General features: G+C 47.0%; 2 protein-coding genes and 1 non-coding gene across 3 annotated transcripts; 1 reads left to right on the top strand and 2 right to left on the bottom strand.

Moving 5' to 3' along the window:
- Positions 1-4,548: 4,548 nt before the first annotated feature.
- Positions 4,549-7,047, bottom strand: LOC4325301 (mitogen-activated protein kinase kinase kinase 17). Its single transcript, XM_026020283.2, has one exon. The coding sequence runs from the start codon at positions 6,912-6,914 to the stop codon at positions 5,460-5,462; it is 1,455 nt and encodes a 484-aa protein (XP_025876068.1). The 5' UTR covers positions 6,915-7,047; the 3' UTR covers positions 4,549-5,459.
- A 5,405-nt stretch (positions 7,048-12,452) lies between these two features.
- LOC9270256 (nascent polypeptide-associated complex subunit alpha-like protein 2) lies at positions 12,453-14,147 on the bottom strand. The gene is made up of 3 exons (XM_015787482.3): positions 13,542-14,147; positions 13,197-13,330; positions 12,453-13,110 (listed from the first exon to the last, which is right to left on the bottom strand). Exons 1-3 carry the CDS (start codon positions 14,086-14,088, stop codon positions 12,643-12,645), a joined length of 1,149 nt encoding a protein of 382 aa, XP_015642968.2. The 5' UTR covers positions 14,089-14,147; the 3' UTR covers positions 12,453-12,642.
- Positions 14,148-17,458: 3,311 nt separating this feature from the next.
- On the top strand, positions 17,459-18,347 carry LOC4325299 (uncharacterized). Its single transcript, XR_010738102.1, has 2 exons — positions 17,459-17,629; positions 17,724-18,347. It is a non-coding gene; the product is annotated as an uncharacterized protein (transcript).
- Positions 18,348-23,845: the final 5,498 nt, after the last annotated feature.

Below are 23,845 nucleotides of genomic sequence, written 5' to 3'. Positions count from 1 at the left end.
TTGAATTTGAATTCAAATATTAATTTATAAACCCAAAGTTTATAAGTCAAAAGTTTACATACCCGTTTTAAATTTAAATTTGAATTCAAATATTTTTTATATATAGTTTTTCTATACATAAATTTTTCTAACTTGTTTTTTTTATTTTTTTTAAATTTATGGTGTAGTAGGAGAGAAGAAGGGGAGGAGGAAGGAGGAAAGGGGCGTATAGGGGATGGGCGGGTGAAAACCATTAGCCACGCCCTATTCTGAAAGTCCCAAGGCACTGTAACCTTCTTATTGGTCCACGTACGCCTGCCATAAAATCCCAAGAGGGCACTGTTAGTAGCGCGGGAAACCGTGCCACGAGTCGTACTCCAGAAGTACGGGAGACGAGGATTCGTAGGCACCTGGCCGGGCGCGCGCCCAAAGGAAGGGAACAGATGTGAAGTCAAGCAGAGAGGGCCTCTCCAAGCTGCGCCGCCGATGCCACTGCTTGCTACCGCCTGGCCCATGCATGTAGTAGTACTCTCTCCGGCTCATAGTTTTACACTATTTACTATTTACGTTCAACGTTTGACCATTTGTCTTATTTGAATTTTTTTATAATTAGTATTTTTATTGATATTAGATGATAAAACATGAATAGTGATTTATGTATGACTAAATTTTTTAAATTTTTTTATAAATTTTTTAAATAAGACGGATAGTTAAATGTTAGACACGGATATCTACGGCTATATTTATTATGGGACGGAGGTAGTAATATGCATGCAGGCCAAACGCTGCGGACGCGATCCATGCAAACCATGCGCGTGGCGCGGTAGAGCAGAACAGAGAAGTACACGTATCCGTCGCGAGATTGATCGGATCGGCAGAAGCCCTGCTCCTGCCTAGCGACTCATCGAGGACGCGGGGAGCCAGAGGATACGCCCAGTGCGCGGTTCGGTCGTTCGGTGCGATGAAGAACATATGTCAGCTTGTACTCCCTTCGTATTAAAATATAACTATTTTTAGCACAGTGTCTTGTCTTAAAATAAAGCTATTTCTTCACCTACCTTCTCATCTCAACCAACCACAACCATTCTTCTTCATCTACTTTCTCTTTTCAACCAATCACACACTTACTCTAATTATTCTCACCTACTTTCTTAATATCCGTGCCAATCTTAAAAAATAGCTTCATTTTGAAACTGAGGAAGTAGTTAGTTCGTGCGCCGGCTCGTTGCACATTTCTATGGCAGATTGGCAGGCGGCGGCAAGCATTAGTGTTGCTCGGTTTGATGCGATTGGATTAGGTTGACCTGGCCAGGAAGGATCGATATGTTTTAATTTGCTGCTGCTCCGCGTGGCACAGTATCCCGTGCTATGGTCGTGCATCTTTTTAGATGTTCAGGATTATCTGAAGCAATCAAGCAACTGTAATTAAGAACCACATGATTCACATCGCTGGAGGGGCCTTGATTTAAGGCGGCCGATGTGATCGATTCGCATGTTCTGATGACAGAAATCAGTCCAAAAAACAGCACCGCGTAGCAATCAAAAGCAAAAGTCGTCATTCCAATCAGTGAACCCAGTCCTGATGATAAGCATATCCTCCCTGGCCTCATCGTGCCAGCGAAGTGATTGTGCCCTCGATCGCATCAATACAATCATTCCCAGCCCTTAAAATTCCGGCTGATACAAATACAGAATACTCTCTCCGTCCTAAAATATAAATATTTTTAGCTATATGTATCCAGATTCATAGCTAAAAATACTTACATTTTAAGACGGAGTGAGTAGTACATATCCAAACTCATCCGCAATAGTAGTAACTGCTACTCCCTTCGTCTCTAAATATTTAACATCGTTGACTTTTCTAAACATGTTTGACCATTTGTCCTTTTTAAAAATTTTATAAAATATGTAAAACTATATGTATACATAAAAATATATTTAACAATAAATCAAATAATAGGAAAAAAATTAATAATTATTTAATTTTTTTAAATAAGACGAATAACTAAATATATTTAAAAAACTTAACTACGCTAAATATTTAGTAACAGAGGGATTACTACCGACTAGTAGTGGTAGTATCCGTTAGCTCGCCTTCTGCCACCTGTGCTATTCGTTGGCGGCTGCCTTTGGTACGTGCTCGGCGCCGATTACCTGTCGCAGTTGTTGCATCGACAAGTGTCAGGGCCACAGCGCTGCTCTGATAGCCTCTGCTTCCGTTTTCTTTTCGCGCGTCTAGCTCTAGAACGGGAGAATACCTGGCGTTTTGTCCCTGGTGGAGGCGTGCAACACGTTGCTTTATCCTAGTGGACGGCGTTATACTGTCTATATCTCCAACTTTTAGAATTTTGTTGTCCTTGTTTTTTTTTTCTTTTTAAGAAAGCAGTGGACAGAGAGCTACGGCCCATAATGAATGAACAAAACAAAAAAAATACAAGTGTACGGAACTGTAGGCGTAGAGAGACATGCATGCAGTTGTACTACTCGAGATAAAGAAAAAGGATTTTCCGGGCGCCGCTGAAGAACCGCTGCCGCTGTGTAGCCTGAACGGCTCTGCATCCTCTGCAGTTCCAACTGGAACGGCAGAGAGCTACATCGCCATGCCGTTGGATGCACAATATTAAATGCTACAGTAACAACAAAAAATAATTGAATTTTTTTACCTTAGTTACAGTATTTTCACTGTAGCAACGGTACGGCACTGTAGCTCCCCTCACTGTGTGTCTCTGCCATTCTCCCCCAAAGGCAGAGGATGGGAACCTGAACCGAGCCTGAACTAGAGAGCTGGCAGCTTTGATGTGCTTATACGGAGTCTTGTTTATTTCCCGAATTCCCGTATAGTGGTTTTGTCATCTGTAGGAGTACCGAATAAACACACGACCTGCACCTCCTAGTTCATCCATTTGGCTGGCACAAGAGAGATTGCTACGAGAACGGATCCAGATCCTCTGCATTGGAGAAGCTAATGCAGATGGTGGCATTAGCTCCAATCCTATCCGTCCATCATCATCCAACGGCGGCAGCTTCTTTTTCTCTTCGATACTGGTACCAGAAACAAAAGTCCTCACCGGTGACCACAAATCCTCTGTCAAATCCTGGCCATCCATCTGAGAGGGAATGGCTGCGATTGCTTTTTCTTATTGATTCCATTTTACTCCCTCCGTCCCTAAATATTTGACGCTGTTGACTTTTTCTAATATGTTTGACCGTTCGTCTTATTAAAAAAAATTAAGTAATTATTATTTTTTTCTATCGTTTGATTCATTGTTAAATGTACTTTTATATATACATATATACTTTTATATATACATATAGTTTTGCATATTTCATAAATTTTTTTAAATAAGACGAATGATCAAATATATTTTAAAAAGTAAACGGCATCAAATATTTATGGATGGAGGGAGTATCGATTTCCTCGAATCGCTGGCTCGTGAAGTATGTTGCATCGCCGGCGCTGCAGAAGCTATGGATGAACGAAAATCATGGCGTTGTGCTGGATATTAAAGGGTTGGCCTGCGGCACGAACCGCACTACGGATAAGCACCGAGAGACCGAACATTGCATGCGCTGTTGCTTCATTTTCTTTCGATAATCATGAGCTCGGTGCTACTCTCAGCTTCTCATGGTGGTGATAATATAGGTCAAGGGAAGAGGCGCAGCGGTTTAGATCGCCAAAGCGGACTCATTGCCATTGCGCTTGCGTTGCTATGGTCACCGGTGAGGAGGACTTGTTTGTTTCTGGTACCAGTATCGAAGGGAAAAAGAAGCTGCAGCTGTTGGATGATGATGGACGGATAGGATTGGAGCTAATTCCACCCTCTGCATTAGCTTCTCCAATGCAGAGGATCTGGATCCCTACGAGAACACCTCTGATCGATACGGATTGGTACAAAGTAGTAGTGTGCAGCCTGGGCTTGATCACCAAGCCAAGTGGTAATTCGGTGGACAGCACTGCATGCACACTTACGTCTGGAGCCAGTTCGTCCAAATCACCGGTCGTGCTACCCGGTATAGCTCATTTTGGTGCCAGCAATGCAGGCTTTGACATTGAGCTGACCATAAGAGACTTGGAGTTCTTGCACACTTCCAGACATCCTCTAGATGCAGAGATTACATGTCCACGTGATAACAGGGCCACCTAATGACCGATCAAACAGTATCTAGTTGTGCCCTCGCACAACCCAAACCGCGCGCTGACTTCACCAAACTCTCCATTTCGCAATCAATGAGTCGAATAGCCTCAATGTTCTGAATCTCTCTAGAATCAAGAAGCCATTATAATCCATAAGGTGACCAAACTAAATCTTCTGGACGTATCTAGAACCAGTATCTCTCAAGTGTACGCTCTCCCAAACCGAGCTGACTCGAAAGCAACAGAAGGCACAAAGTGGCAAGAAGTCGGCCACCCGGGAGAGGCGAACCGAAAGCCGTGGACTCTTCCGCGGCACGAGTTGGCAACCGTACCGTACGCCCCAAATGCCCTTTCCCCCGTGGACTCCATCCAGAGCTCTCGCGTCTTCCTCCTCATCCCCTGTGGCCCAATCCGATACGCGGCCTTCGTGCCCCCACCACGCGCAAAATTTTTACACGCTACACCTGGTACACGGCACGATAGATGCGTGCTCACCGGCCATGCAGTCACGCACGCCTCCGCGCCCGCGCGCGCCCACCCTCCCGCCTCGACACGCGTCGCGAGCAAACGGTACGTGACGGCCGGATAATCGCCGGGGCGGCAAGGCCGGCAGCCAGCCAGCCAGCCGCACCCGCCGGCGCGCGGGCCAAATTATGGCGCCCACGCTTTGACCGGGCGCACGTATGCCTGCGGGCGCTTGGCTAGACGGGGGCGCGGTAATGCGGGCTGATGGCGAGGATGATCGAGGGGTTACGTCAGCCGGTGCGGCCGCGGCGCCACGCAGACCCCACGCTTGACGTCAACGCACGCACTGCACGCACCGTCGCGGCGAGGAGATAGAAGCTGAAGCCGTCAGCGCTGAGCGGCCGCGGGGGTTGGGGGGCGGTTTGCGGATATGGGCGGTGCTGGGCCGGCTAGGGCCCAGGAGGGCCAATCGCTATCGGGAGGGTCGCGCGCGAAAGGGGCAGGTACGGCTTTTCTTTTTAGCCTGAGCCGACGGCCGCGCCGTCGCCGCTCGTGGTCGCTGGTTTTTTTCCCCAGTGCGGAGGTTTTGGTTTGGCCACGAGATTAATCAAGTGGACTAGTGCGTCTGTACTGCTACGCGACGTACGTGGGTACGTGAAGGCTGACGCTCCCCGTCCCCCGTGTCGATTCGGGGACCGGAATCCTCCGCGGCTCCGCCTGTTTCGTGGTCGAGAAGGAGAAGCCGTTGGTTGGGATTTGGGATTCCAGAACGGAATAAACCCCAGGTGTTATCGATTCTTTACTATGCCGTGGAAGGGAACGGATGATCTAATGCCGTGGTGTCACAGGCAGGTTATGCTATGCTTCTTGAGTTGTTTTTTTAGTTGTTTATTATTGCGTGGTTACTTACGTAATAAAGTTGAATAGAAATATTTCGTGGTGCGTATGGACTGAGCTTTTGCTCTAGGCATGGGCGTAGCTCACAATTTGACGAAAACATAGTGGGAACGGAGGGAATCAAACATAACAGCACAGCAAGATTTGTGAAAAACTGAAAGAATTCCATTGCACAAATTCCGTTACATACTAATCGAAATGGAAGTACATCATTGTCTGAACCAGCGCAGACTTTATTCCGACGCTCGATTGAACGATCAGCGGCTTGGATATCGCCACCAATTGACTGATCGAAAGCGTCCGCTTCATTGCTTGGACAGCAGCCGCCGCCGACAAGCACCACTTCAGCAGCTGGCACCGTCGCCGCGCTGGACACTTTGCTTGGCGCGCTACGCGCCACATCAATCGATTCCCTGGCCGCTTCCGAATCGCAAGCCTCGCACTGCTCGCCGAGCAGATCGATCCAGCCTTCGTCGGAGTCCCAATCCGGCAAGGCCGAAACAGGGCACGCCAATGACTTGATCCTATCGCAGAGGCTCTCTGTTATCTCGTCGACCTCCTCCTCGTCGTCGGTCTCCGACTCCCAGAATGCGGCGTCCAGTGTGCTCTTCGGAGAGACCCACCTGGGCTTCGGCTGCGCGGCCTTGACTTCGTGGCAGGCGAATGCCACGAACGGATGCTCCAAGAGCTGTGCCGCGGTGCTCCGGTCGCCGGCGTTTCTCGCAAAACACATGGCCAAGAAGTCCTTCGCCTCTGCGGACAGCCAAACCGGCACCTCCGGCACGGCGTCCGTGTACCCAATCCGGTGGACGGCGGCGAGGACGTCGTCCATGTCGCTCCACGGCGCGCGCCCGGTGGCCATCTCGATGACCGTGCAGCCAAGAGCCCAAACGTCTGCCGCTGGCCCCTGCTCCTCCCCGCGGGCAACCTCCGGCGCCATGAACGCAGGTGTGCCGCTGACCGGCCGCTCCGAATCCATGGTTTTCGCACACCCGAAGTCGGCGAGCTTGGCGAGCCCGTCGACACCGATCACTATGTTGTCCGCCTTGACATCCCCGTGTACGAGCGACATCCCGTGGAGGTACGTCAGCCCGCGCAGGACATCCGCCGCGTACACCCTGATCGCGCGCTCCTCGAGGCGTCCCCCATCCCTGGCAACCTCGTTGGCGAGCGATCCCCCGGGGGCGAACTCAAGGAAGAGATTGTATGACCCGTCGGGGCCATCGCCGCCGCCGATGCAGGGCACGACGTGTGGCGAGGACAGCCCAGACATCATCCCCCGCTCCCTCCTCAGCATCGCCGCCTCCGCCGCGGCCGCGGTCTTGACCGCGAACAGCTCCCCCGACGCGCCGTCCTCCGCCAGCGACACCACGGCGCCCGACGCGCCACGGCCCAGCGTCCGCAGCCGCGTCCAGCGCCCGCTCACGGCGATCGCCATTCCCCGCTTCTTCTCTTTTCTTGTGGGTGTTGTTGGACTTCGGATTTCTCCTTGCTTTGCAATGCGTTGTTGTTGTTGTTGGTGGTGGTGGTGGTGAGCTCTGAGCTGGTGATCCTTTTGTTCGGTCTGAGTTGGCTTTCCGAGCGCTTGTGTGCGTTTATATACAAAGGGTGGAGAGGGGAAGGCGAAGGAGAAGACGACTTGGCGTTAATTGGGTGGGGGTGTTAAGATTAGGAAATGTGCAAGGTGTTTGGTGTGCGTGGATGCTCAACTTGGCGATGGGCGGGGGCAGAAAGTGTGTGTGGGTGGTGCGTCGTGGGCACGCGCGGCTACTGGACTGCGCGTGTTCGCGTGTGTGTGTGGGTGGGAACGCGCGGCTAATTAACGACCGGCTCATCAACGGACGGCCTCCTTGCCTTTGCAGTGGGAAAACGCTGCATTTATGCGTTTCTCAGGTGCCTGTGAACGAGAAACACGAGATGTTGCTACTGTGCTAGTGTGTTATCCAAATTGACGATTAGAAATTAGAAAACGGTCAAGATGTTAATTTCTGCAGAGTCGTATAGGTCGTGCGTAGAGCTAGCATTAGTTAAGAGCCAAAATAGCAGTACTCCGTGCCGTATCACGGTATGAAACACGAGCTTAGCTATCAAAATTTGGCGTTCGGGTGTGCGGTGCTCGCTAATCTAATCGCCTTTGCAGCACGGGCCAAGATTGTGCGATCCCGTTTTTAGTTCATCGGTTGTGCCCAATTAATCAGCGGTGCCGCGGCACCAGTCAAGATTGGACGTACAACGGCTTTGCCGAACAACCTCTTCCCCCGTCGTCGGTCGTACACGGTGAGAGAGAGAGAGAGCGCAGCGAAAGCAAAGTCTAGCGGGCCAAGTGTTTGGTGATTCGGCTGACATTGGAAGGCACTATAGCTCAACGCAATATAAACATGCCAGGTCCCGGGGGGGGGGGGGGGGGTCAACGCATGCGCCTAAAGGGGTCTTTTTTGTGGGGGAAGGGACATAAATGGCTGCTGCCTGATGGTTTGACATTGTGGCTTTGTGAGTCTGCAACAGAATTATGGTAGTTCGGGGTAAGCGGCAGTTTGCTCCACCAAACCCACCCGGACGAGCAGGTAAGGTAGTACATGACTTCTACGGTTGTACTTTGGCCCAACAACATCCTGAGAAAAATCCTGTAACGACTTTGGTGGGATCAAATTTGGGTCAAGTTCAGATTATAGATCAGGTATTCGGCCATTCAGGTCCCTCTTCCTCCGAATGTGACCAATTCCGTTCAGGAGTTGGTGCATTCACCTACTAGCAAGCAGCCAGCTATCTGAGTGTTACAGTTAGAACTTAGACGCCACAGCTTACCTAGTTACCTGCTGTGGCTTGCTTGTTCATCCGGATTGCTCTTGGGATTAATCGGTGGGGGGAACTGGCAACACTCTCTTGTCTCCGACCAATAAAGGAATCGGACCTCGCAGTTTCGTACAGGTGGATGCCTGCATATTTTTTGGGAGAGGTCGGCGGCCAAATGGGCCAGAGGGCCAGACCGACCTGGCATGCAGCAACGCGCTGCGCTGCGCTGCACTGCCCTGCACTGCAGTGCACTAGCAGTTGGGGTATGCGTCAGATCGGATGCATCATCCCCTTCCATTCCGCTTCCATTCCGCACAGCGAGCACGAGATGCCTGGCCGCAATGCCGCCTTGTCCGCTCGCTTTTGCATCGTACGTTCACGGTTCATTCCCTCTTGCGGTCTCGTGCCCCCCCAACATACAAGGTGGTGGTGGCCTGGTGGGCCTCCTCGTCGTCGGAGAGCGCAGCACGCCGCGCCCGCGCGCGCGTGCGTCCCAGCGCCGCTCGAACTGGCAAAAACTCGTCACGCATCCCGCCTCGCCGCCAAACCGGCGGGCGGCACGCGCGCCTGCTCGGTATGATTGATGCGCGGTCGCGAACGCACAGGAGCCAGACGAGAGACAACAACAGAAGCTAAAAGCTCGCCGACGAACGCGAACCCGGTCGAGCCGGACGCCGGGTTTGATTCGGCGAGCGCGCGACTGCATGAGCCGATCTCGGGTTGGCCCCAAACCACACCCGTCGGTGCGGCACAACGTCGTAGATCCTGCCTGCCTGCACGTTGCAAACGCGTTGAAGGGAGGCAGGGAGCTGCGTTTTTCAAGGCGGCTTGTGCAATGTGCACATGAACCGAACTACCGAACGTCTGGAGATCTGCGAGAGAGAGAGAGAGAGAGACAGAGGGGCTCGATCGCTTTGCTGCGACGCCGAACTCGACGTTCGATTCAATGGTCCACGGCCCAAGTCAACACATACCAGCAATGCGAGCAAGTCAAATGTTTGGTACGGACTACACTTGAGGTACTACTAGTAATTGAGTAGCCTCACCACCCTATGATTACATTAACTGGGCATGATTACAATAACCCGTTCTTCCAGAGCTCCGATTCTAGCTAGCTACAGTATTCTACTGGAGTCTGCCAAAAAAGTAAGAACAGCTCCTTCTGGTTGAACCAGCTCCCAAATATGAAGTAGGTCAACCATTGTTATACTATCTCTTACTTGGTCTTATCTATATTTACAAGGAAGAATTTATGAGTTTTTGCTTTTTGGCTATCAATATCCATCAACATGAATGTTAGGAGGTTGACAAACAATGCACGAGGTCAGTTGTATGTCTTAGATCTGATCAAATTGGAAAATAAACGGAAGTGATGTAGTACACAGATGCCACAGGTGCTCTGAACCTGTGAGATAAGAGGGAGCTGGAGTCGACTCCAGAGGCATAACTCCCAAGTATTCCCACGCTATCAAAGTATCACAATAAAGAATCCGGCCTGTGTGGAATGACGTTGCACCCACCATCTAGCAATCGTTCCCAGCAGCTGTAAAGAGACAAAACAAAGCTTACATACAAGACAAATGCACTGTGTCAATGTTTATCTCACAAGAAACTAATTGTTAAATACAAAATGATACAAGACTTCGGTTTGTACTGCGAGCAAGCGTTTTAATCAGTTTGAGAAATCCCCATAGGGTTTCTCCTTTTCATAATCAACATAAGCCAGGTTACATTCAAGGTTTGCAAGTAATATAAAAAAGGGGGAAAGCCCCAGTTTCGTTTTGACCGCAGGATCGATTACGAATTATTCTTTTGCTTTCTTATACTGAACCTTGCTAAAGGCAACTCGAACACTTTGCTTTCGAGTCAGGTCGAAAGAAAAGGAAACGCACAGCGTCTCCTCTTTGCAAAAAATATATTTTCGTATCCTGCAAGACGCAAAGATGGCCTTGAGCTTCCCTAAATCATCAGCGAGGCGTTGACACCGCCAATGGCTGTAAATTACTTAATGTAAAGCGGAAGTCAACGTGTAATAATAAAGAAGAAAAAGAGACAAAGGAAAAGATAACATTAACTTAGTCAATGCCTGAATATAAATACTAATGGATATTGACATGTATCGACCGGCGGTGGCCGATGTCAAGCTACTTAATTTTATGTCTTGAAAACAAGAATTGACAACTTGGAGACTTGGAGCTATCAGTTATGGTTCATTAGTTTTCGTTCGTTCATTCGTCCTTGTGAGCTACTTGCAATAGAAATATCGCCTCGACCTAACTCCATCACACTCCAGGACGTCTGCTATAACTTAATGCAACTGGCTTGACAGTCATCACCTGCCGGCTAATTGGATAAGGCAGCTTGGCTGGGAAGTAGGAGGAACTTGAACTGAACCCTTCAAAATCGGGCAGTTCATCAGCCAGCCACCTTTGGTTGAGCTGAAGGAGTTATTGCCTCCTGAGTCAAGTCACTGTCCGGTGTCGGCCGCAACGAGCTCGCTTGTGGCCTACAAGGCTACAACTAGACCGCGGCAACTAGTTGCTGCCTACAGACGGTGAGGCTACGCCGTTCTGCCAGTGGCTCACTGTTCTCCTTTCGAGCGTTCAAAATCAAAAGCAGTGCAGCTAGTGCCGGCCTGATCCTGATACGGTGTTCTTATTCCCTGTGAGGCGAGGAAAGATTTGGAGTTATCAGCTAGGGATTAGTAGTAGTTGAAGCCTCTCACATAGATAATCACCAAATGTGTAGAGTCAACATGTAATCTTATGTTCCTTCCTTTCCAGCAGGCATTATAGCTTTTCTGAAACTTGTGGTAGAAAAGGGACTTCAGTTTACTTGATGACACTGATAACCTCCAAAATGCTACTTGTTCTGTTGAAAGATTGGGGAACTGGGTGGTGCTTAAGTAAAAGCAAGCTTCCAATTATGCAACTCAAAGAATCCCAATGCCCTGAAAAGAGATGGTCAGAGTCCAAAGCAAACTACACTGGACACTCAGAGAAAACAAACGCTAGCGGAAAAGCCTATCATATTACGGGCTATTAGCCTGACGATTTTGCTAAAAATCTGGCGACAAATTTTTGGCACGAAATCACTCGGATTTACTTCCCTTGTGGATTAGTCTGTGCATGATTTAATTAGCGGCTGTGATGCGTTTCCTTCCCACGCACGCATGAGGCCAGCAACATCTAGCTTGGCACATAATTGATGAGTACATACATTGCACGTCGTTGCAGCTAGGTGAAGAGATTGAAGAAATAAAATATAAAGTTACAGTCCTATATAACTAAAATTACATTCGTAAATTCAGTTGATATGACATGTAAGTGCACTATAATTTTGGTAAAAATGTTGTGTAAGTAAATATGTACTTGTTATTTCCTTTAAAATATAAAATTACAATCCTATATAACTAAAATTATATTTGTAAGTTTAGTTGATATGACATGTAAGTGCACTGTAATTACACTATAGTTACACTGTAACTATAGTGAAATTACACTGTAACTATAGTGTAATTACACTGTAACTTTTAGTAGATGGGTTGGTGATATATTTTTTTCAATGTAAAGATCTAACAAATAAAATATATGCAATATATATAATTAATATATGTTGATACATGTATAGACTCTTCTAATCAAGTGATCAAATGAGCCTAATCCAACTAATCTAAAATCTGTGTGATTTGGACCCAAAAATCTGTCGTGTGATGGATAGCTAGTCCCTTAGCCTGATGGATATGTGGATCCAGCGCCACTGTGAAAGCTTGGACCCTTTTTTGGGATGATTAAAACTTGGGCTTGAGAGACTTGTAATCGTCTAGTAGCCCAACTAGTCTATGTGCATCTGAAGCCTGGAGGAAAAAGTACACCGAAGGTCCCTCAACTTGTTATGGAGTTACAAAATTGTGGGTGTAGCTATATTTACGGTGCCATATTTTTCATCAAAAAATAATCGGCATGTATTTACATTGTAAGTTCCTAAATTACATATGTAATTTTAGTGTATTTACAATGTAAGTCTCAAAATTACATATGTAAGTACTAAAATTACATATATAAATTCGAAAATTACATACTATACATATGTAAGTGGGGTGTAAATGAGGTGTAACTACTGTGTAAGTGGCTAAAAAAAATCGACTGTAGCATATAGCGCTATATTTCTAGCAACTCCGAAATTGTCCCCCAACCACAAAACCAGATATCCGGCGTCCCTTAACTAATCAAAACCGGTCACAGTAGGTACTTCGGTGGTTTTCACCCCGGTTTTGTCCTACGTGACGGCTGATTCAAATGTGGGACCCACGTGGGCCCCATATGTCAGCCTGCCACGTCATATTTCTCTCACTTCCCTCCTCTCTCTCTCTCTCACACACTCTTCTCTTTTGTTCTATGGGCAAGCCGGCCAGCGGCGGAGGAGACCACCAAGGTGAGACGGGAGAGGAGGAGGCGGCGGGCGACACGACGGCGACGACGCGGCGGCGGCGACGACGACACGGAAGGACACGCGACAACGACACGACGGCGGATGACACGGTGACGGCGATGGCGACGATACGGCGGCGGCGACGACGACGAGGCCTGCGTCATGACGACGTCGATGTCGCGGGGCTCTATCCCTGTCTCGTCCACCTCTTGCTCCTCGTCGGCCGGCGCTGCTGCCGCCGCGTCCGGCTTGGACATCACCTTGCTCAGATCTTGCATCCTGAACTGCTGCGCTGCCTGCGCCTGCAGCTGGGAGCTCAGGTCCTCGATCTTGGCCTCCCCGAATATGACGTACGACTCCGACGTCGGGCTCTTGAAGACGTCATGAGGTTTGGACACCACGAACAGTATCTGAAACACACGGGATTCAGAGAAACATTAACTCTGTCTTCCATTCGAATGAATAAATTGTTTGCAGCAGCTGTACAGTTTCTTACATTCTTGGCTCTCTCGATGGTAATCCTGCTGACTCCCGTGACGGGTTTCATTCCGAGCTTCATCATGGCCTTGCGGCTCTTCTTCTCGCTCCTGCTCTGCTTGGAGCCCTTGTTTACAACTGCACCGTGCTCACCTTCAATTCAAGGTCATCAAAAACGGCAAATCAGGCTATAAATCTAGCTATTAGTAATTGCTACAAGAACCGAAGGTAAAACCGTTAACGAAATCCAAACACCACGATGCACTGACACGTTTCTAATCAGTAAAACTACTGCACGCTGCCTTTCACATGGACAGATCGCAATATTAACGAAGACGAAACCGCGAAGGAGGAAGAGTGTTACCGTGTTCATCCTCATCCCCATCGTCATCGTCGTCTTCATCGCCGTCGTCATCATCCTTGGCGTCCTCGACGATGGGAGCATCGTCCTCCGGCTGCGCCTTCGCCGCGGCCTCCTCGGGTTTGACGGGCACCGCGGCGCTGCTCACCAGCTCCGCCTCGGCGGTCGCCACCGGCGTTTGCTCGCTGACCATGTCGAGGAGGAGGAGGAGGATCCGAGCGAGGCTCGCGGTTGCAACAACGACTTGCGGTGGTGGCGCGCGCACCAGGAGAGGCTCGCGGTTGCAACAACGACTTCCGCCACGTCCGCCGCGCCGCCCCCTGTCACTTCCCCCACCGGCGTCGCGGGCCTCGCACGGCCGCCGCGGAGCTCCGCCGGGCTGCCGCCGTGCTTCCCCATTGCCGCGGCGCCGCCCTCCTCCTCTCCCGCATCGCCCCGCCGACCGGCCTACAGGCAGAGAGAGAGAGAGGAGGAGGAGGAACCGAGGAGGAAGAGAAGAGTGAGAGAGAGAGGAGGGAAGGGAAAGAGAGATGACGTGGCAGGCTGACATGTGGGGATAAAACCGGGGTGAAAACCACTAAAGAACCAATTGATTAGTTAAGGGACGCCAGAAATTTGGTTTTGTGGTTGGGGGACAATTTTGTAACTCGATTACAAGTTGAGGGACCTTGGGTGTACTTTTTCCAAGCCTGAACAGACAGTATGCTTAAGCCTGCCTTGTAGCCAGTGGCCCAATAGGCCGCATGTGGCCTCATTGTATTCCACGCTGTTTTCTAAGTTCACTTTAGGTCCATTAAGTTGTTGCTTAGTCTGAAATTTGTTCCTAAACCACGATACCAGGTATAGCTCATCTCTTAACTCACAAAACCGTGTCAACTTTTATCCCAAGACAATATGTTTCCTAGTTTTGTTTGACGTGTACTCGGTCAGCTATGCTAAGTCAACGTTGGAACCACACGGGCCCCACATATCAGCAACCAACTCAGCAGCGGCACCGACAGCGAGCCCAGGTGTCGTGCGCACCTTGAGGCATCCGACTGGCAGCGGTAGGGGTGGCGGCCGTCGGCATCCGTGTCGACGCCGAGGACCAACTTGAACTTTCCCGGCCCGTTGCTCTCCTGCCTCACCTTCCTCGTCCCACACCAACTTATCATGTGAATCAGAAACCTCAATTTGTTCGATAATTTCTTTCAGGTCTCCCCACTCTAGGATTTCTTCCGGGCCAAAGGATCTCCTGAATGTAAGGCAGTCAGGACCCTCCTGATTGAGATGGCTGAGTAACAGCTCTTGCTGATTACAGATCCTAAAGATAGCAGGGAAAAGAGTTTTTAAAGGACAGGTGCCCCACCAGACATCCTGCCAGAAGCTGATACTCTCACCATTACCCAAAACCCATTCAGAGCCAAAACTCATCCACCTCTTGATATTAAGAAGACCTCTCCAAAATTGGGACACATTTCCACCCTTGTGTTGAAAGAAACCTCCATGGACTAGATATTTCCTCCTTAACAACTCAATACACAAGCTCTTATCATCTGATTCAATCTTTATGATCCATTTGGCCAGGAGAGCAATGTTCATTTTCCTTGTTTCTGTGAAACCCAGGCCACTAAAATCTTTAGGAAATGCCATGTCTTCCCACTTTACTATGTGATATTTCCCTTTAAGCTTATTTCCCATCCTCCTCTGAGGATGGGAAGGTAGTAAAAGCAATTTTTCCCGTATTGTTTATCATCTCCGTACTTTTACAATTTGTAGACTTCATTTGAAATCAAACTTATATAAAACTTGTAGATCTCGACGAGTTCTGTACCTTAAAGTTGACAACCTTTTCATTTAAGATTATCTAGGGGCTAAATATTCGTTAGAAAATCTCAAATCAATTTTTTAAAATAGAATCTCATACATATCTATATTTCAAATGACCTCCAATGAAAACCTCAAGTAAGCATTACAAGTTTTTCTAGCAATGAAAACCGGCGGTGAGGAACTAAATCCAAATTAAAAATTAAATATGAGCCCTTCCCTTTCCTTTAGTAGGGTAATTTTTAAAAACCATCCTCTTAAAGGCAGGAGGAGTATACTTCTATACTTTTATAAAACACATATTTTTAAGTCAAACAAACAAATAAATAATTCAAAGCTTGAAACATATGTTGTTTTTGGGTGGGGGGGGGGGTGTTTAAGACTGGCCCCTCCGTTCTTTGAGAACTCTTTTTAAAAAAGGATATACTCTTTCTTCTTCATAGATGAAATAATGTAGAAAATGATGTATTATAAACTTGGATAATCTTATTGTATTTTTTTTCCTTTCATTAATAAAGTTCTTTTACTGCGGGGGCTTCCCACAGTGCTTTGGTAAGAAAAAAAAAGATTGACCCCTCCAGTAATCATCTGCTAAGTGATTCATAACTGCGTAGATTTTATTTTTAGAAATAGCTATACATCCGATCCATATGTACTGGAGTACTTACATCCGATCAGTACTACATGCACAAACACAGTTGCTGCTTGCCCGAGCCCACCTGCAGATAAGCCTAACCGATGATTGGTGGATACGGTATGATTGTACGTGGGTTGTACAATCTATATAACGCACAGCATGACTCTTTTTTTTCTTCAATAAAGTAAAGCGTAAGCAACATACAGCTATCTCCGTGTATGTTAAGAAGTTTGATTACATTATAGAAAAATGTAATATGGTTTTTAACATAAAACAAATGTACTATAAAAATAAATTCGTCGGTTGATTCAAATAAGCTAAGTTGGTGCTATAGATATTGCTACGACGATTGTCTAAGCTTAATTAAGAAAAATACACATGACACACCCAAAACATTTAATAATATGGAACGGAGGGGGCATGTAGGAACTACCGGAAAAGAAAAATAGAAAACTTATTCTTATAGAAATATCTGTTTATGTTAGGTTCTATTGGTTGAGTATGAATGACATGATGTTTGACAAATCACCATCTATTTTATATATGCAGGTATTTTTTAGACAACATATTGGCTTAGAACCGCACAGCTACAAAAGGGTGATGAAGAGGGCGAGTTTTTAAAAGTTGCATGTCGTAATCTCGAGACAACGGTTATACAACTGTTTACCAATTTTGGATGGAGATTCACAAATAAAATTCAATAATTGTATACTCCTTATCTTGGATTGGTAGTCTTTAGTTTGCTTTTTTTTCATGATTGGTGTCTTTTTTTATTTTTATGAGTTTCACTTGTTTGTTACATTGTAATAATTGACTGTAGCTCGCTGAAAAAAAACCGGAATATTCAATTCCATTGTCTTAGAAAAAATGTAGTAACTACCCAGCAATCGCCGTTTAGCTACGCGCATCTCAATCGTGCGTGATATGCATGCAGAAATGGTTTTTTTTTTGTGTGGAGTCAATAGTCAGAAAAGGGAAAAGAAGGTTCCCAAGCGAGACAATGGGGGTGTTTCGATTATTCCTTTTGTCTGACGTACACAGTGCATGAAGACAACCACAACCACGCGGTGGTTTGATTAATACTCCTACAAAGCAAGCATGCATGTGGACACATGGCCATAAGGCCAGGCTCTACTACACTGTACTACTTCGTACTCCCCGGCAGGTAGTCGCCCACTTCTGTTGTCGCCTGAGCAGAACGCCTTAAGAAAAACTATTAAAAGGCCAAATTTTGCCTGATGAATTGAGAATTGACTCGTAACTTGGACTTGAGAGAGTAAACGATTCTGTGGCTGGCGTGTTTCCTGGTTTACGGACCGGTCATAATATAACGCGCATGCACAAAATGCGCTTCTTCTCTGCTTCGTTTCACAGGGTTGTTGATGGCATCTTGAGTGGGAATCGGCGATCGGGACTTTTGCCCTTCGGGGAGAGGCGTCAGAGGCCAGTTATATATAAGCGTGCTTCTGATCGAGCTGGGCACAGAGAGTTTGAGTCGAGCTGCCTTACTAGATCGTTCTAGCCGCTGCAGAGAATAGTATATTCTTAGCCTCTTAGGCCATGAAGTGTTTACCGGTTGCTTTCAATCTTGCTCTCGTGTTCGTTCTGGCCATTCCATTACTCCTCGAAGCTCGACCACTTGCTAGTGGTACTTACACTTCTCTGGCCGTCTTATTTCGACACTACATATAGCACTACTATACTTTCTCACAAGACTGACAGTTTGGTTTCCCGTTCTCTAGGTGATCAAGATTATGAAAATCTCCCTGTACTTACCACAGTCACAGTAGAGGAAACCACGCAGGTTATGGTGGACTACTTGGACCTAAACGGAAGCAGTAGTGACGGTGAGGACGACGAAGCTGCCCAAGGATCGCCGCCGGACGCGGCGTTGCGCCGGCCGGCGCGCACGCCGCCGTCGCCGCAGGGGCGTTACCCGCCTCAGCATCAGCAGAAGCCGGCGCCCTGTAGTGGTGGCCCAGCTGGGGTTGTAGGCGGGCGCAGGCCGTCTGCTCCACCGGCGCCCCGTGGACGGAGCCCGCCGCATTGGGTCCGGTCAAGTGATCAGCAAGGCCCATGGCTGCTCGACGTATTCCACCGCCTGCTCTGTGCATTAACTGGGCTGACAGGTCAGACAGGTAGTATGGGATATGTTGAGGTTTGGAAAACCTTCCGGCATGTACACCTGAACGAGGAGTAGATATTAACGTGTGTGCACTGTGTACGTGTTGAGATGCATGCACACATACGTGCACGCGCACGGTGATCAACCGAACGCCCTTTCGCGTTTCATTTTGTACGCACACAGTGTCACTGCTTTCCTTTTTATAGAAACTTTATACTCATAAAACTTACGGGTTGCTATATTGCACGGTGTCTCGTTTTGGAGGTATGATATATCAGCTGAGTACCATATCTGATACTATTGGTACCACGCCAGTACGGTAACAGCTAATACTCATCGGTAACAAGCCAATAGTACTAATTATCACTACCAGTTGACCAAACATGTCAATACATAGGGCCTATTCACTTGGATGAAAAAAAAACCTTATCAGCATAGTTACCAAAATTGACAGGATTTCTTATATAGTTACCAAAATTTGGCAGCAAACTAAATGTAGCCACTTTTTTTACAACTTTATCAAAATTTAGTAAGATTGAAAATGACATCAGAGTGAACAGGCCCATAAGCTTTCCTCTCATTCATGATGTATGATTCCCACACCCACGGCATCAATAGCCCTATATGCACGGATGCACCTCCATGATGTCCTCTGCCTTCGTTTGCCGCTGGAGCGAAGAAGTTGCTGAGGCCGGATGAGTCGAGGAAGGCGAACAATTTTTGAGAGCAAGGCTAATAATACAGCCAATCTGTTGGCTATAAGGTTCTTTATAGTCTTCTCTTAGTCTACCCATATAATAATAGTTAGCTCTTTATAATTAATACATGACCCACTTATCTCTCTCATAGAGTTTCTTGGTTCTTATGTCCAAGCCGGTTATAAATTTACAGCCCGCTTCTCCTCTCTCTCCTCCATATCAGCATTTAGCCGGCTTATAGCCTACTATTATACTTGCTCTGAAGGAGCGTGACTTCATCAACAAGCGCCTTTGCGGACCTCGGTTAAGGTGAGGTGGTGGGAAAGTCCTCGCGGAACTTGCTGATGATGTAATCACGACACTCGATCTCTATGAATATGGGTATTCCTCGATACCGTACTGAACCTACTCCTCCCACGCTGCTCTCTCTCTCATGGATCTCATCCCGCTGTAACCGACGTACGAAGGCGTATGAGAGCAGGTACAATAGCAGACTATAAACCAGCTATAAACATATTTTAAGCGGATAAAATAGGAGAGAGAAGAGTAGTGTGCTACAGATTTGTAGCCGGCTACGGCACGGACTCCAAAACACAAAGTGTGTATGACAGGTGGGACCAGATATTAATACACACATTGCGTCTTGGAGTCCGCGCTGTAGCCTGCTGTTCTTCTCTCTCACCTTTTATCTCATTAAAATATATTTACAGCTAGCTAATAGTCTGCTATTGTACCTGCTCTTATACCATGTCATCTAAAACCTCCACTTAAAAGTTCACTTATATAATAGACTGGCTGTATGTTTGGCTATTAGTTAACATGTGCCTGCATGTGCACATGATATGCTGTGGCTATATCTTTGTGGCTATTTCATCAAACAAAATACAAGTATGCTCAGCCATACGTACAGTCACCAAAAGAATGAAACAACACGGGTACAAAATATTCATTTCATGGTGATTATAACAGGAAAATATATCAAGATTTATGAAATAACAATCATATTGATATCACACTTGAAATAACAATCATATTGATATCATATTGATAACAAACATAGAAACATATAATTAATTAATTTCGAGTAACATGCATACCACATATGTTCAAGCAACATGTTCATCTTTATACCCAGGTACCATTGTTTTCAAGCAGCATTGTCAGCATGATCCGATGGATTTGGGAGCTAATCTGATCCATATACCCCCTAAATAAATGACACAACAGGAGCTATTCAGTGAATTGAGTTTGACATGTATGGACGTGAAGCCTTGAACAGATCAATAGGACATATCACAACAAAATCATACATACACTTCGAGCAGGATTAACAAACTAAGAAAAATAAAGACGGTAAGGGCTAGATCATATCGTGCTTGAACATTGGGATTCTCGGCATTCTCAGCACTTGGGGCAGGATATGCAGAGGCACTAATGCAGGGCCTTGAGCCGACGAACTCACTATGCCTGGTTGTCGTAACCCAGCGAGCAAGCATGGTGAGGAGGAGGTCACAATGGATTGCGGTGTTACTGCGGGGAACCAGCCATCAGGTATGTAGGTGGAAAAAAAGGACGGCGGCAAGGACGAACTGAGGTGGCGGTGGTGTCAAGGGCTGAGTCGCCACCGGCGTGACAGGCAAAGTCGCTGGCGGAGGGACCTCCAGAGACGCCGGCGCAAGCGTCCTTTTGTATTGCTGCCTCATCTTGATGAGGTTTGAGGACAAATTTAGGGTCTAGGGTTTGAGAGTAGGCGATTTGGGGACGAATTTGGTGGCATGGGAGTGGATTTGGGAGGGTTTTATTGCAGATTTGAGCGGGAGGACTCGATTTTAGTAGGAGGTGGGGGGATTTGGCGCGCGGAGGAAGTGAGGTTGGGGGCGGCGGCAGAGATGCACGGGATCGGAGGGAGAGGAACGAAGCGGCGGCTTAGCGCTCTCAGAGCAAGTTTAATAGTATAGCCAACTACTAGCTCCAAATCATCTATAGCCAATGTAATAGCCAATTTATATAATAGTTGCTTACTATACTATTAATACCTGGTCCTACCTGTCATACACACATTACGTCTTGGAGTCCGTGCCGCAGCTGACTACAGATCTGTAGCCCGCTGCTCTTCCCTCTCTTCCTTTATCTCTTTAAAATATATTTATAGCTGGCTTATAGCCTGCTATTATACCTGCTCTCATCGGGCTGGAAGCGGGCGTTTTTCTCTCGTATACTACGCTTCAGCCGAGCGATAGCGGGACCGCCCGCTCCGTTCTCTCTCTTCTCTTCTCACTCCGCCATATAGGATTTTGATGACGTGGGAAATGGTTCAGCCTACTGACTAGGTCTTACTATACTTGCTCTTATCTCCAGAAGTAGATGTTGTACTCATCGTACCTGCTCTTAAACTATCCCATATGTACATTACCATACTGATTCCAACTAAACTAAATACTGTAATATATATTAGTGTAAACGGAACTGAATGTGGGGTATACAGTTTGATCGAGTCTTCAGCTTTTGTCAGATCTAAGTTTTGTTTTCAAGCCTTTGGAGTTTGGATAGGCTTTTGATACCCCGGGAATCATTGCTGAAACGAAAATGACTTCACTTGAGTAAGATCGAGTCGTGATTTGAATGGATTCTCCAAGTCCCAGCAACTAGTATATCAGTACGGCCCAGCAGGAAATAGAGCCAGCCCACAACCTAACAAAAACAAACCCAACTCCTCTATCGGTGCCCAGTCCTCTGTAAACAACAGCGGAAGAAGCAAAGCCCTAAGACTAAGCTTTTATTAGTAAAGCTTACTACTTACAACTCCTACCGTCCCAAAATCTAAAAGATTTTAGGTGAATGTGACAATTCTAATACTAACAAGATTATTAACCAGATTCGTAATACTATAATATATATCACATCCACCCAAAATCTCTTATATTTTAGGACACAAAGAAGTATAAATCTATTATAGGATAATAATTTAGCTCTATATTTTTTCCTCTCTCTATCTCACTATAAATTTAATGCATATTTTTGAAGCATGAACTAGCTCTTGCATGAGAGCTAACACTAATCTTTTTCTTTATCTTCCTCTTAGCAACATATCCTACGCACACGTGTACGCACGTGCACACCAACTAATAAATGTCATAAAAAGATCTAGAAAAAATCATACATGTACTTTCAATAGTATTACACCTTGGTATAAATTTTAACCTCAAATTTATTATATTTTAGCTGAAAAAAAATCTGACAGTTCTAAGGTTGTAATTCTGTTAGAATTTTATCTTTTTTTTACTCTCTACGTAGAATGAATTTGAATATGTGACTTTGCACGTAGATGCAATACTATTGGAAAAATATATATATATATATGAATTTTTCTATATTTTTTTTATGATTTTTAGTTGGTGTATATGGTGTGTACATGCAAGGGAATGAGTACATAAGATACGCTCCCCATTCACTTTCACATAAGTAATACTCCATATAGTTTGAGTATTAATTATCCTTAGTTCTTACTCTAACCGTGGCATTGCCTAGACACACTGCAAAACAACATTGATTTGGGCTGTGTTTAGTTCAGCGTAAAATTTAGATTTTGGTTGAAATTGGAGATGGTGTGACTGAAAAGTTATGTGTATATGACAGGTTGATGGATGGAAAAGAACTGAAGTTTGGATCCAAACTTTAGATCTAAAGATAGCCTTGGCTTAATTGTCCTGGAAGGATACTGGAACCCCAAGGGGTAACCTAGCTAGTAGCTAGTAGTAGCCATTACTGCTGCTACTAGAGTCGTTTTTGTACATTAAACAAAGCACCTCCAGATCTTTGCCAATCTCTTGGGATTCGGGCCGCCACCTCGCTCCGGCACAGTCCTCTCTGAATTCCTCCCCCTCCGCGGCCCAGTCCCCCGACCCGCCACTTTCCCGTTTCCTGAGACACACGATAAAAGCGAGCAAAAGCAGCAGGCGAACGAGCAGGAGAGCAGAGGCGCCAGCCAAACCCTGCTGCCGCTGCCCGCGACAGAAGTGAGAGAAGCCGCGCGCCGCGCCGCGAATAAAAAGACGATGTCGCATCGCATCGCATGCACGGCACGCACGCACGCGCGACGCCGCCGATATTAACCCATACCCGAGGCCGAGACGGGGAGAGAAATCACTCGCTTCCACAGGGCCAGCCAGCTAGCCGATAGACGATGCATGCGCATGATGAAGCCTTTCTTCAGGCCAGCAGCAGAGCATATATTCGGCAAGGCCGGCGGTGCCGCGGTAAAACTCTGAAAAGCACGGGGAGGAAAATGTCGATCACTGCGAGCCTTGAACGGCGATGCAGTATCAGGTCACACGTAGCTCGAGGAATTCCCATGCCAGGGTGAAATGGAATTCTCACCATCCACTCCCTTGTTAGCTACTGTTACCAGAGGATGAAAAAGTCACTGCGAGTACCGTTTGAAATGTTATAACTATTACGGAATTTTCGTACAAATCTTTTTACGTGAATCAGCTTGTTTCCGTTTCCAAACGGGGCTTAAGAGCATGCCCAATGCAGGGTGCACCTCCACTATCCACATGAGCAAAAGTGACCAAGCATCCAGTTAGGGATATACCTCACATAGTGCAAGCCATACCCCCATAGTATTTTTGCGTTTTAGCACCTATCAGTCCGTTACATTTTACATTTAAACCCTTAGATTATTATTATTTGCATATACATCCAATATTTGCAGTATACCCACTAAAAATCACAAAGATATATATACATCAACCCCTCCTGAGTCCTCTCTCCCTGGCGTCTCCTCCCTCTCCGACTCTCCCTTCGCCACCGCCGCATCTCCTCCCCTCTCTGGCGGCGGCGCCTCTCTCCCCACCGCCGGATCGAGGCGGAGGCGGCGGATCGAGCGGCGGTGGCACCGGATCGAGGCGGAAGTGGCGGATCGCGCGGTGGCGGCAACGGATGGAGGTGGCGGCGGTGGATCGAGGCGCGGCGGCGCCGGATGAAGGCGGAGACGGCGGATCGAGCAGCGACAGGTGCGGATGAAGCCGCGGTGGTGGCG

The sequence above is a fragment of the Oryza sativa genome, chromosome 1 (assembly GCF_034140825.1).
Source record: "Oryza sativa Japonica Group chromosome 1, ASM3414082v1".
NCBI classification, from domain to species: domain Eukaryota; kingdom Viridiplantae; phylum Streptophyta; class Magnoliopsida; order Poales; family Poaceae; genus Oryza; species Oryza sativa.
The sequence above is the reverse complement of the archived record's forward strand: the minus strand, read 5'-3'. Positions and strand labels throughout refer to the sequence as shown.